This window comes from Podarcis filfolensis, assembly GCF_964270895.1.
Source record: "Podarcis filfolensis genome assembly, chromosome: 8".
NCBI lineage: Eukaryota > Metazoa > Chordata > Lepidosauria > Squamata > Lacertidae > Podarcis > Podarcis filfolensis.
Window position 1 is genome coordinate 61,054,343 of NC_139611.1, and position 12,428 is coordinate 61,066,770.

Genomic DNA, 12,428 nt, shown 5'->3' on the forward strand with positions numbered 1-12,428 from the left:
AGCACATTGCAGCTGTGGGGTCCCGATCCTGATTGAAGCTCAGTTGTGGGATGGGGTGGGGGCTTTAACCCTTTGGCCCCTGCTGAAGTCCAGATTAGATTTCACCCCCAGCTCAGTGTTTGCTGCTTACTTTTTAAAAGTCATTCGTGCAATTGATAGTTCTGTTAATGGCATCTCATCTAGTTTGGAAGAGGCAGAGAGAGGGAGAGAGAGAGGGGGAGAGAGAGAGAAAGAGAGAGGAACCTATCAACCTAATACAGACTCTGCCAGGCCACAGTTTCACCTAGCTCAGTATTGTCTGCACCAGGGATGGGGAACCTCAGATCTAGGGGGCAAATGTGGCCCTTCAGGTCTCTCCACCTGGCCCTCAAAATTCTCCCAAAGGTCACGTGCCTCATCAGCCCTGCTGGAGCGTTTCTGCCTAGCTGAAATGTCTTTGAATGCATAGATGGAGAATTGAGAGGGGTTTGTGACATTTACATCAGTATTTCTCCAGCTGTTTTGGACTACAACTCCCATCACCCCTAGCTAGCAGCACCAGTGGTCAGGGATGATGGGAATTGTAGTTCCAAAATAGCTGGAGAGGCCTAAGTTTGGGAAACACATTATCTGTTCCATCCATTTTTTGCCTCTGGGCTCACATGTGGCACCCAGAAGGTAGCCCAGGAGAGAATGTGGTCCTCAGGCTGAAAATAGAGGTTCAGATGCTGGGGCCTGAACTTGGGACCTTCGGTATATAAAGCATGTGCTCTACGGTTGAACCACAGCAGTATTGTCTGCAATGACTTGGCAACAGTTCTACTGGAATTTTTCCCAATAGTACCAGAAGATGCCAGGGATTGAACCTGGGACCGTCTCCGTGCAAAGCAGAAGCTCTACCACTGAGCTATCTCATCCCTAGTGCACATGCACAGAGAATCCTGCGCACAAACATTAAAATGCATCATGCGGACGTGGTACAAAATCCTCCATTTCATACACTATAGATGCTGAGATGCACTCTGAACTGTTGAAAACCTACCGTAGGGGAATTATGGTTTTCTATCCTATCTTTAAGCACTGCCTTGGCTTTCAGATCCATGGAGGATAAGCTGCTGCATAGGAAACAAGGTAAGGAGCAGGCAGAGGAAAGTGTTATCCTCAACATGTCAACAAGCATGACCCCATGATCATGCTGCAGGATATTGGAGGCTATGAGCTTCCCTTCATATATACCATCCATCACCAACACACAGCCCACATTGCTTAAGACAACTACAAGTCATACTATAGGGGCAAGATCCTGCATGGCCCACACACAGGCACACAATTCAGGCCCAGAATACAGCAACGCAGAGTTCGCCTGCCCCATAGCTTGGAATTGTGCAAACGACTGAGAGGTCTCTCCAAGGGCATGGAAATGATCTCCAGGCACTTGAGAGAGAATCAAATTAGCACCAAGGGGGCCTCCTGTCAAGCAGCCTCTTAGGAGAGGGGGAAGGCAGGGGGGAAGCACCACCAGGCCAAATTTCCTTGCGGCCTTTATGCTGTTCATATTCCAGCCTTTGCCTGCATGTTTCCAGACATTTTAAATCCCACAGTGTGCAGTTAAGTCTGGCTCCAGATCCCCTGTGAGGTTTCTATGGGAAGTAGCAACTTGGGGGGTGGGAGTGGCTCCTTCCACCTCCATACCTCAGAAATAGGGAGCTACTTCCCATTGCTTCTCCCTAAGTACACACTTTAGAAGCCTGGAAATTTGGGCCAGGCCTTTCCAAACCTAAAAAAAGAAATAAAAATGAATCCAACCTCATCCAGTCAAGCCTGTTGGCCTGGATCCAAAAACTGGGATTTTGTTCAAATTGATTTCCACACATCTGCATTCTCAGAGCATCTGCTTTGCATGCAGAAGGTCCCAGGTTCAATCCCTGGCATCTCCAGGGAGGACCAAGAGAGAACCCAGCCTGAAACCTTGGGAAGCCACTGCCAGCCAATGTAGACAATAATACTGAGCTAGATAAACCAATGGTCTGACTCAGTATCAGGTAATTCCCTGTGCCTTTGTCTCTTTCTGCATCACCTCTGAGCTACCCCAGCCCAAAAACCTAAACACCTTCTTTTACCCAGGCCTTCCTATTTCCCCATGTAAAACCTCTGGTGCTTTCCAGTAAATGCACCACTCGCTGCCTACAACACACTCAACGCCATCACTGGCAGTGAATGATGATAGGAAGTCCCCCATATCCCTATGGTTTTGCCACTCCTCTTTCTTTTCGGTTGTTTCTTCCTTGCACTCAAGTCACCAGTTACTTGGCAGGAGTCAGCAAAACCCAAAATAAGACAACTCACAGACACTGCTTCATCTGGCCAGGTCCCAGGCATGCTATAGAGGCCTCAGAAGGCAGCCACACCCCTCCCTACTTAACCCAGCATTTGCCAATTACATGGCCTTCGGAACAACCCCCTTGCTGCTTCCAGCCTACATTTCATTTGGCAAGATTATCCACTGCGTAACTACACCAAAGTAACAATCTCACTTTCCCAACATTCAGAGAACAAAACCAAAGTTCACCAGTCGAGAAGAGATGGTTCCACTTTAGCTCACATTTTCATCCTGGGGGGCGGATATTAGTAGCCCCACAAGATTCTGACAAAAGGCGTAACCAAGAACTTCAAACCTTAGGAGTTCAAAGTAAGTTGCAAGACTCGTGAGATCCTTAACACTGGACCTTGTTTATTTGCTGTCATCTTCTAAAGCCTGTCTCCGAAACTGAGGACAAAGGAAATGGCCAAGCCCTGAAGTTTTCAAAGGAACTTTAAGCCCCAAGCTGCAGTTGATTTCAGAAAGCAGGCCTTTAAAGAGTTCTGGACAAAAAAACAAAAAACAAAGCAGAACTCCAAAAAGAAACCCAGAATGCAAATTCTCTACAAATGAAGCAAACACATACTCACACAAGCACACAAAATGTCCTGTCCAAATTCTAGCCAACACAGCCCACCCACATGTGTGCCGGCAAAAATTTCCAGGCTGTACAACAGAGACAGGATGTTGCCCTTGCAGACAAGCAGATATCTGGTGTCTAGCGGGAAAATGGCAAAGATTATCTCTCTCTGTTTGACTGCACACACACACAACTGGCAAGATGCTAAGATTCCGACAAACTTCACTGGCAGAGGACCAAGAGTTCCATCTCAAAACGTTCCCCAGGGACAAAAAATGACCCTTTAATTGGAGAGCCAGCCCCCAACTTTTCCCTCCAAGCGGCAGGGAATTTTAATCCATTGTGGGGCTGGGCCCTGCCCCCCTTCCCTCCCGAGTCCACCCTCTCACAAAAACCCCAGTCGCATAAGCAAGAGCAGAACTAGGCCCACGACGGAGCCCTTTCTGTGGCCACCCGGGGGTCCTGGCCCTGGACACCTTCAAATTCGGCTAGGCTGAACTTGGATCGGCTTTTCTTTTTTCTTTTTTTTCTCTCAACAGCGACCAGGGGTTGACCTCCCCCACTCACAAAGTCAGAAGAAAGGGGCAGGTGGTCTCCTCGATGGCTTGGTCGCCTCCCAAAGGCAGCTGTCGGGAGGAATGCCAATCCGGGGTTGGGTAGGGCTTCGGACAGAGGGTTATTTATAAACCCCACATCAGTGACCTGTGGAAGGCCGGGCACCCCCTGCCTCAATATCACAGCAACGTGGCCTCCAACCGGCCCCCCTCCCAAAATGCTCCCTTCCCTGCATGGGGGATACGGAATCCTAGTTAAAGAATCAATACTGTATCCTTCTTCACATCCATCCAGCACCCCCGACTCCCCCCTCCCCAAAAGGCCCCTGTAGCAAATGTCCATCAGGCACAGCCAGCCGCACAGACAAAATAGCCAGGCGATGAGTTCATGTTTTTGGAAAGGGGGGAGAACAATTAAGAGAACGAATGTTCTACAACTTGCTGCAGCAAACAGACACCCCCGGACCCCCTTATCTGTGCCCACTCGCAGATCTGGGTGGAAATCCGGACACAGATTCAAAGTCTGTTGTCTCTTTCCTCCTGTGCCCCCGCCCCGCTCCGCCGCCCTTTCAACAATTTGCAACATCATCCTCTAAAAATGACTTCTTAGCAGAGCAAATATTTACCTCGGATATCATCCGGCTGTTGCTTCACCGAAAAGGCCTTTGCTGCCTCTTCCTTCTTCTCCATGGTGGCTTCTGTGTATTTTTTTTTTGAGGAGGTGATGGATAGGATGGGTGTGATTTCCCTCCCCCACCTTGTCTTTCTCTCCGGGTTCTTATTAATCCCTCCCTCCCGATCCTCTAATTTCTAAAGTAAAGCAGAAATAAAACATATAATCCTATTAGAAACAAAAATAAATCAAGCCCTTCCTCTTTTTTTCATTCCTCCTCCGCCTCCTCCTTCTTCAAGATGATTCCAGCTTCCACCACAGTTTCCGGGCGTGTGGAGGGTGGAGAGAGAATATCCAACAAACTTGCTTCCCGCAAAGAGACTCATAAAATTATCTTCTCCGAATGCAACAATATTGGGGAGGAAGCCCCCCCCTCCTTCAAATAAAAAATCCTTCTAATTTCCCCTCCGTGCTGCTGGAATTTGAAAGCGGGGGGGGGGCAAAATTTTTCAGCCAGGGAGACTGAAAGCAAATCAAGGGATATATATATTAAAATATATATTTAAAAACACCACCAGCATAAATCAACCCCGTCCCCCCCCCCTTGTCCAGTTGCAGCAGCAGCAGCAGCAGCTGATATTGCAAAGAGAGTTCCAACTATTGTACAGTCCCTGCCTAGTCTGGCCTCTGAAGCTGGGAGCTACCATCACCAGGGAGACAGAAGGGAGGGGTGGAAGCCTTGTTTTACACTCACGTCATGCTCACTTCAGCCCGACTAGAGTATAAAGACACATACAGTTGGGCAGCCGAAATTATTTGGACAACGTTTCAAAGCCCTTGGACACCGAAACTAACAGAGGAGCTTTGGGAAACCCAGATTGCCAAACGCACGCACCCCTCTTTACTTTCGCCTCTTGGTCGCGGCCGTGAACATGTTGAGACTCTGAAAGGGTGACTCATTTAGCAAAAGGGGGAAAAGTTGGTGGGGGGGGGGAGAGAAGAGAGAGGATGTAAGATGAAGCCTGTTTGGGGGAATTTCCAGTGCAAATGTGGGGGGCGGCACTCACCACTTCACTTCCTTTACCCGTCATAACAGAAAAGTATGAACAGGCATTAGACGGGGCGGGGGGGTGTCTTTAACTGTTTTTGTGAGGACTCCCAGCCGTGGGTCTTCAGTGCCACAGCTGGGCCTGACCGCGTGTGCACCACCACCACCCCATCAATTTGTCATGCTCTCCTCATCCTGATCTGGTGAGTAGAGCTGTCAGCTGTTGTGTTAAAAAATTCCGGGGGGGGGGGACAAAAAGCCCGACCACTTCGAGCCAGGTGCTTCAAAGCATATGCAGAGTTGTCTTCCCCAGAAGGAAACATTTTCCTTTTAAACATTATCCAAAGGAAAGTGTCTGTGATGGACATGATCCATCCAAACACTGTTCAAAGGCCTAGTGTCATTTGTCTGAGAAAACAATAGTTTATTTTGTTTCTTTGCTTTTAACAAGGGAATTAGTGAACACAGGATCTCTCCAGATTTGTTGGGACACCAAATTTTACCAGCCACATAACCCCCCCCACACACACATATTTTTATTAGCTTTCAGTATAGCAAAATACAGATTCAGCCAGCATAACTTATATAAGCAGTGGGTAAGCAAAGTATGCATGTTCTACAGTATCAAGAATACGTCGTTTCACATTTTTATTACTTTTCTTATACATGTTATTATTTTTCACTGATGGCAGCCACATAAAGAAAACGAATGAACAGGAGCCATGAGCATGTGCAGAGTGTGCTTTTAGTTCAGAATTGAACTAGCTTTCCAAATAAATTGCTGTTCCCCTTAATTTGCACCTGACCCTTCTGGAAAAGTAGCACCCTTTGCCTTTATATCTACCTTAGATTAGATTAAAAAAAAAAAAGTAAAGTGCAGCTAGTGAATTGTAACGAAACTATACTCCTTAACACTCCCACCACTTGTTTTTAGTACATTTTATAGATGCTGTAGGGATTCCCGTGCATATAGAACTGGGGTGTGGCAGTTCTTCAGGATTAGTGAGCATAATAATTAGCCGTGAAATCATCGCAGGATGTGGTCAAGAAATCCAGGGTCCCACTCAGCAGAATGTGCAGCAAGACCTCCAGATGCACCAGGGTTGGCTTTCCTACATTTTGAAGTGACAGTAATGCACATTGCCATCTAAAAAGCCCCGCCTGCACCCCCTAAGACTATTAAGTCCAGAATCTAACATTAGCTAAATGCACCATCACTGGGTATAATTTTGTGTTGGTAGCATTAGTCAAACGAGGAGACGGAGGTCACATCTGCACCACCCATTTAAAGCTCTCTTGTGCCACTTTAAGAGTAAGGGTGCTGAGCATTGTAGGTCTGTGACAAAGAAACACTATGCTTTAAATGCATGGTGCGGATGTGACCAGCACTTCCACTGCCGCATATGAGCTACAGGGAGGGCAGTAGGTCAATGGCAGAGCACTTCCTTTGTATGCAGAAGGTCCCAGTTTCAGTCCTGAGATCTGCAGATATATATTGCAAATGTCTCCTGTCTGAGGCAGCTGGGTTCCTATCAATACCATTGAAACATGGCAGTAGTCATGGATAGATGCATCCCTGGCTGCCACAGCAACACTCTCCCTCACCCAGTCTGAGGCTGATTCGAGAACAGCAGAACAGGGGAACCTGTGGCCCTCCAGGATGCTCATCCGCTCAGGCAGCGTGAGCAGCCCTCATAGAATTGTAGAGTTGGAAGGGACCCAAAGGGGCTAATGGGAGTTGTAGTCCACAAATATCTTGAGAGTCCTAGTTTCCACAGACCTGAAGTCTAGGAAGAGGAGAACACCCTTACATTCCATCCCCGGTGCAGACTGTTCCAAGAAATTTGAGTAAGTCTTTAATAGGAATATTAAAGGAGGAATCCTTCCCTGCCTTCAGACCAGGCATAGGCAAACTCAGCCCTCCAGATGTTTTGGGACTACAACTCCCATCATCCCTGACCACTGGTCCTGTCAGCTAGGGATGATGGGAGTTGTAGTGCCAAAACATCTGGAGGGCCGAATTTGCCTACGCCTTCTTCAGACTATAAAAATAATAGATTCGTGTCCAGTTACAGAGGAGTACAGTAGCTAAATAAGCTGGCAAGAGGAGGCTGTGGTTAAGGCAGAGGCGGGGGGGCAGCGACGAATGGAAAGACATCTGCTGAAGAGGTCCTACGTTGGGGCCAGGGGGAGGATTGGAAAACTGTGGGGATTCCTTCCCATTCCATGATTGTATGCAGGGGCCTGCCTGTAGGACATGGCAATGGAAGAGCATTAGCAACAGAGAGGCAGAAACACACAAGGGAGAAATTGATCTTCCGGGAGTGTGATTCAAAATCCAATCTGGGCAGTTTAGTACCAGGCCCTGTGTAACTGAGGAGGAGGAGGAAGCTATCTGGGGACAACGCCTCTGGGATGGGATTAAAGGGGTTGGATAATACGTGTGGGGCAGAGGAGACTGGAGGGATGGTCTGCAGGAAGCACACTCTCCCCAGCATGAGAATAAGGTCAGGCACCTTTGTGCTGATGTGCTGAAGCTCTACTGGAAGAAAGTGGTGTATCCTCTGCCCTCGAGAGCTCAGGGCAAAATAATACTTTTTAAAGTGCCTAATTCCCACATTAGAAGCTTGCCACTGAGCAACAAGCACATCCAGCTGACTGGAATCTTTGCCAAACACACTAGCCAGGCAGGTTTCCTGATCCCTGCTCTCTGGAAGCGTAGGTGCTTGAGCATGATTCAGATAAAAGGAATGGCTGGGCACCGATGAGTTGGCACACTCAAAGGGTTTCCTATTATCTGCAGCAGAGAGAGAGAGGAAGGGACACCACGTCATTTGCATGACACACACTAACTTCAGGTGCGGCTCAATAGGTGAGGGTGTTAAATGGGGCCTTTAGGTGGGGCAGCCAGTGTGGTGCCTCCCAGTTGTTGGACTCCAGCTCCTATCAGCCCCAGCCAGTATGGTCAGGGGTCAGGAATGATGGGAGGCTGTAGTCCAATAACATCGGTTCCCCCTATGAGCTGTTCCCAGCAGCAAGGCCAAACTCCAATGTTCCTAGAATTGCCTGGGTTTTTAACTGGCCCTGTGTCTTTCAACAGCAGCTGAACACCTGCAAACATTTAGCTGTTGATGCTTTCCCTGCCAGGGAGGTGCAGTGATGCAGGAAGGCTTGCCTGCTGCCGTGTTGGGTGAAAGATTCCTGCATTGCAGGGGGTGGGCTAGATGATCCTCGTGGTCCCTTCCAACTCCACAGTTCTGTTATTCTATGTCAGTGTGCTGGGCTGCAGTTAAAGCAGGGGTGAGGAGAGTAAGGCCCAAAGGCCAAATGGGGTCCTCCAGGCCACACACCCTCCCCAGCAACTCACTTACTTTGCATCCTCCTTAAGGGATTATGCCTGGCTTGAATGCTTTCTTCAATTCTGACAATGGTTCTTGCTTGTTTGGATGGTGGGCAGAGAGGGATGCAGGAGCACGGAGAGAAACTAGCCTACTGTACAAAAGTAAAATTCATGTTTGCTGCTCTGCCTACATTTGCCTCTGGCCCTGCCCACCCTGGGAACACGGCCCCCAGGAATTTGCCCAGAAGGGAAGGTGACTCTTTAGTGGGTTTGAAAGCAACTCTTCCACATCACAGATCGCTAAACCAGATCTTCTTTCTGAAATCATCTCCCGATTCACACTTCATTCCTGCTTCTTCCTTAGAGAGCTTTAGTCCCTGGCAAGTCAACCTCTCTTAGCACCACCTGTGCCATTGCATCTGCCACCAGGAATAGCAGCTGCTGCCTTCTGTGCAGGTGTGCAGGTGACCTTTTCCTAACTGGCAGTAGTTCACTCCTCCCACTTGAGTCTCTGTGGCTTTCAGGATGGAGAACTGCAACTTCAAGGAGCTCTCTGGCAATGCACAAGGGGCAGGAATTGTCACATTTTTTTTTGTAATGGCTGTACTCCTGAGCCTTCAACAGCAAGCTGACACACAGAAATTTAAGCAACTGAAGCTTGGTGTGTGTGTGTGCGCATCAAGCTCCTGTTAAAGGCCCAGAGGCAAGGCCAATAAAATGTGGCAACCTAATCTACGTGAGATCCTTCCTCCACCCATCCATGTTTTGCAGGTAGGATGGGAAAGTGCCCGGCTTGTTTATCTGAGCACAGGAACTCCTGAAACAGAAAGTTCTGAGCAGAGGGCTGTTCAGATGCTACATTTTTCTGTATTACCTCGCCCTTTGTTTTTGCTGGGCTTCTGTGCTTTAAATAGGAAAAAAAAAACCTACACAAGAGGCAAAAGTCCCAGACCTGGAACTCATGCCATTAACAGCATCTTTCTGTCTGCTCCTATTGAATTTCTGTCTACCCCGTAATTGTGGCTGCACTCTGAATTGTGGCCAGCTTACCCTGATCCTACTTCTCCTCCAGCAGTGCATCCCTGCATAAGAGGCAAAGGTTTCCTGCGAAACTCTATCCAGCCCCGTCTGCCTGCCTGACTCAGCGCCAGGAGAATGTTGTAGGCAGGGAAGCAGGTCAGGGTGAAACCTGACTCGCCCGACAGAGAGACAGGTCTATTCCAGAAGCACATGGCAGAGATGAATGAGACAGACCTGCACAAACTTGGGGGAGACTGAAAATTTCAGCCACTTAAATCAAAAGGCATTTTCCAGTGGTCCGTTTGTGCTGGTGGGTTCAGCGATTTGTCACCATGTTGCACTGCAAGGATTGTGATTGCTCCATTGTGAGCCCAGAGGAGAAGCTCAACATCACAAAATGTACTCAATTTAGAAGCCCACAGCCAATAGTGGGCAGAGTCTTTCCCAGCCCCTACCTGGAGGAAATGCCGGGGATTGAACTTGGGACCTTCTGCATGCAAAGCATGTGCTCTACCACTAAGCCACCATGTCTCTTCCTTTTACCTGACCATTTGCTTCCTGGAAATAGTTCATGAGCCCAGGCTTGCTTTCTAGCTTTGCTCCAGTCTCTCTTCTTCCTTGACTTATCATGTCCATCACCCATTGTTTCCTCAACTCCTTGCCTTTTAGGCTACTACATACTGTTTAGGTTGACCCACATGTAGCCATCCTGTCTCTCCACCAGCCCTTCCGGCACAACCATTTTCCTGTCTGCATAGCATCCAATTTCTCATCTTACTTTTGAGACCTCAGCTCAGTTCCCTGCCTCGTCCATCATTTCCCCATCCTCCTTTCCTTTCTCAACCTGCTTACCTCCTGTGTATATTATATTCCCTCCCTAGACCTCTTCCCAGTCATCAGCCATTTGTTAGGTGAGTTTCTAATGCCAGCAGGATTCTCTTCCCTCACACAACTCTCTTTATGTGCTTGAAGCACATGCCTATTATACCAAAACTAATGATAGCCATCTTCAGATATCTGAAGGGCTGTCACGTGGAAGATGGAACGAGCTTGTTTTTTCCTGCTTCAGAGAGCAATCGGTTCAAATTACAAAAAAGCAGATTCCAAGTAAACATCAGGAAGAACTTTCTGGTGGTCAGAGCTGTTCAACAGTGAAACAGTTTCCCTTGGGAAGTTGTAGACTCTCTTTCCTTAGAGGCTTTTATTAAGCAGAGGTTGAATGGCCGTCTTTAGCTGTGATTCCTGCATTGCAGGGGTTGGACTAGATTACCCTTGGGGGGGGGGTAATCCCCCTAGCTTGCCTTCTCCTTCTTGTGTGCAGCTTTTGGCAACATGGCCAACATTATTTATCATTCCACATTGGAGATAGTGTGAGTTTGGCGTGTTGTTGTTTGCATTTTAATCTGGTGTTAAATGAAGTTCAACTGCTGCTCAAACAATGTATTGAGGCACTACATTTGACTTTTCATGTCAGACCCCAAAGTTAGAATTTCATCAGGAGAATATTCTCCACCACACTCCTGCAGTGACAAGAGATTCCACTTTTGGTGTAATTTTCCTCTGTGGCATCCTTAAAGGCACAGTGGTCCTCTCTGGGCAAAGCACCCAGCTGCCCACATAATTCTGCCCAGTGGTTCCCATAAGCTCAGCATGTTCATTACCCACATCTCAGGGCTGACCTTGCCTGGTCCCTATACTTCAGAGGTGAGAGAAGAACAGCTTGCATCTCACGTGACGTCCTGGGGCTCTATCATAATTAACTCATAGATTTTTCCATAAGTCCCAGAAGGGCAACCGCTTCTGAGAGGCGGCAGGGCAGGAACTCAATCTACAGAAAAGCTATATTGATTGATTTTCCGGTCATTATATAAACCCTGCCGACTGGCTACACTTCCAGTCACCATCCCAACACACCACAGGCAGTGGCTGATGATAGCCGTGGCAGCCAGGAATATATGAGGGCAAGCTTTTCCCATATCTTTCTTGCTACTGTGCCAGGAAAAGCTGGATGCTACATTTCTGCCTGGAAGGATGCTGTTAATTACATTGGAACTGGTCCAATAAAAAAAACCCAACAACTATCATTGGCAACCTTAGTTAATCTCCCCTCCGTCTGTAGCACTTTCATGTTTGTTTGTTTTAAACCGCATGAAAATTCACATTTATTCTTGTACACATTAGCAGTGGAGAAGCCAGTGTGGTTTAGTGGTGAGGAAGTTGGACTAGGACATGGGAGACAAGAGTTCAAATCCCCGCTCAGGCATAAAGCTCACTGGATGACCTGCAAGAATAGTAGCAGATCTCTGACCCCCTGTGACCCTGGACCTCTGTGAACTTCTTTCAAATAGGTTGCTTCTTGAATCTTGTAGGTCCCCTCGAGCAGATGGTCTTAGCAGCTTCCGGCTCCTGCAAGACTCCTGAAGAGGACTGGCAGCAATACAAGAGAGACAAAGTCTTCTCTCTCTTGTAGTCTTTGTTTCCAAGGAACAGAATCCAGAATGTGTAACTATGCAGGCGGTAGGCAGACTGGATCCTGAAATTTGTCAACAACAGCATCCACCCCAATGGTGACCCTGTGAAAGCACATCCCATTCCACTTCCTTGCATACAAGCACATGGCTCCCATTAATTCCACTGTTGGTTGTGGAGAGAGAGAGAGTGAAGCCTGCCCTCTAGCCCTGATGTTGGTGACCTGATGTGTGGGCAATGTGGCATGTTGCATCATCCACCTCACCTCCCAAGAATCTTTACAAAAACATGCCAACACACACACACACACACACACACACACACACACACACACCAGTCATTTTTCAAGTAGCTTGCTACACCTTCATGTGACATCACTCTTCCCGTAGCAGTTTCTCTCCAGGAAGGCATCTGGCGTGATCCTACTTCCAAGCTACCTTACACTTGCATACCTTAGATAAGGGGA

At 47.9% G+C, this 12,428-nt stretch overlaps 1 protein-coding gene across 19 annotated transcripts in view; it reads right to left on the reverse strand.

Moving 5' to 3' along the window:
- Positions 1-4,762, reverse strand: part of MAP7D1 (MAP7 domain containing 1) — a gene marked incomplete at its 5' end in the record, with an annotated part of 55,511 nt that extends 50,749 nt beyond the window's left edge. For 8 of the 19 annotated variants that reach the window (XM_083625454.1, XM_083625455.1, XM_083625453.1 and 5 more), the window contains one exon: positions 4,099-4,739. In XM_083625454.1, coding sequence (XP_083481580.1) covers positions 4,099-4,162 — 64 coding nt within the window. Of the gene's footprint in view, positions 1-3,394; positions 3,831-4,098 lie in introns of those variants that run through there. The other 11 variants (XM_083625457.1, XM_083625466.1, XM_083625446.1 and 8 more) reach the window with 7 other exon arrangements.
- Between the last annotated feature and the right edge of the window lie 7,666 nt (positions 4,763-12,428).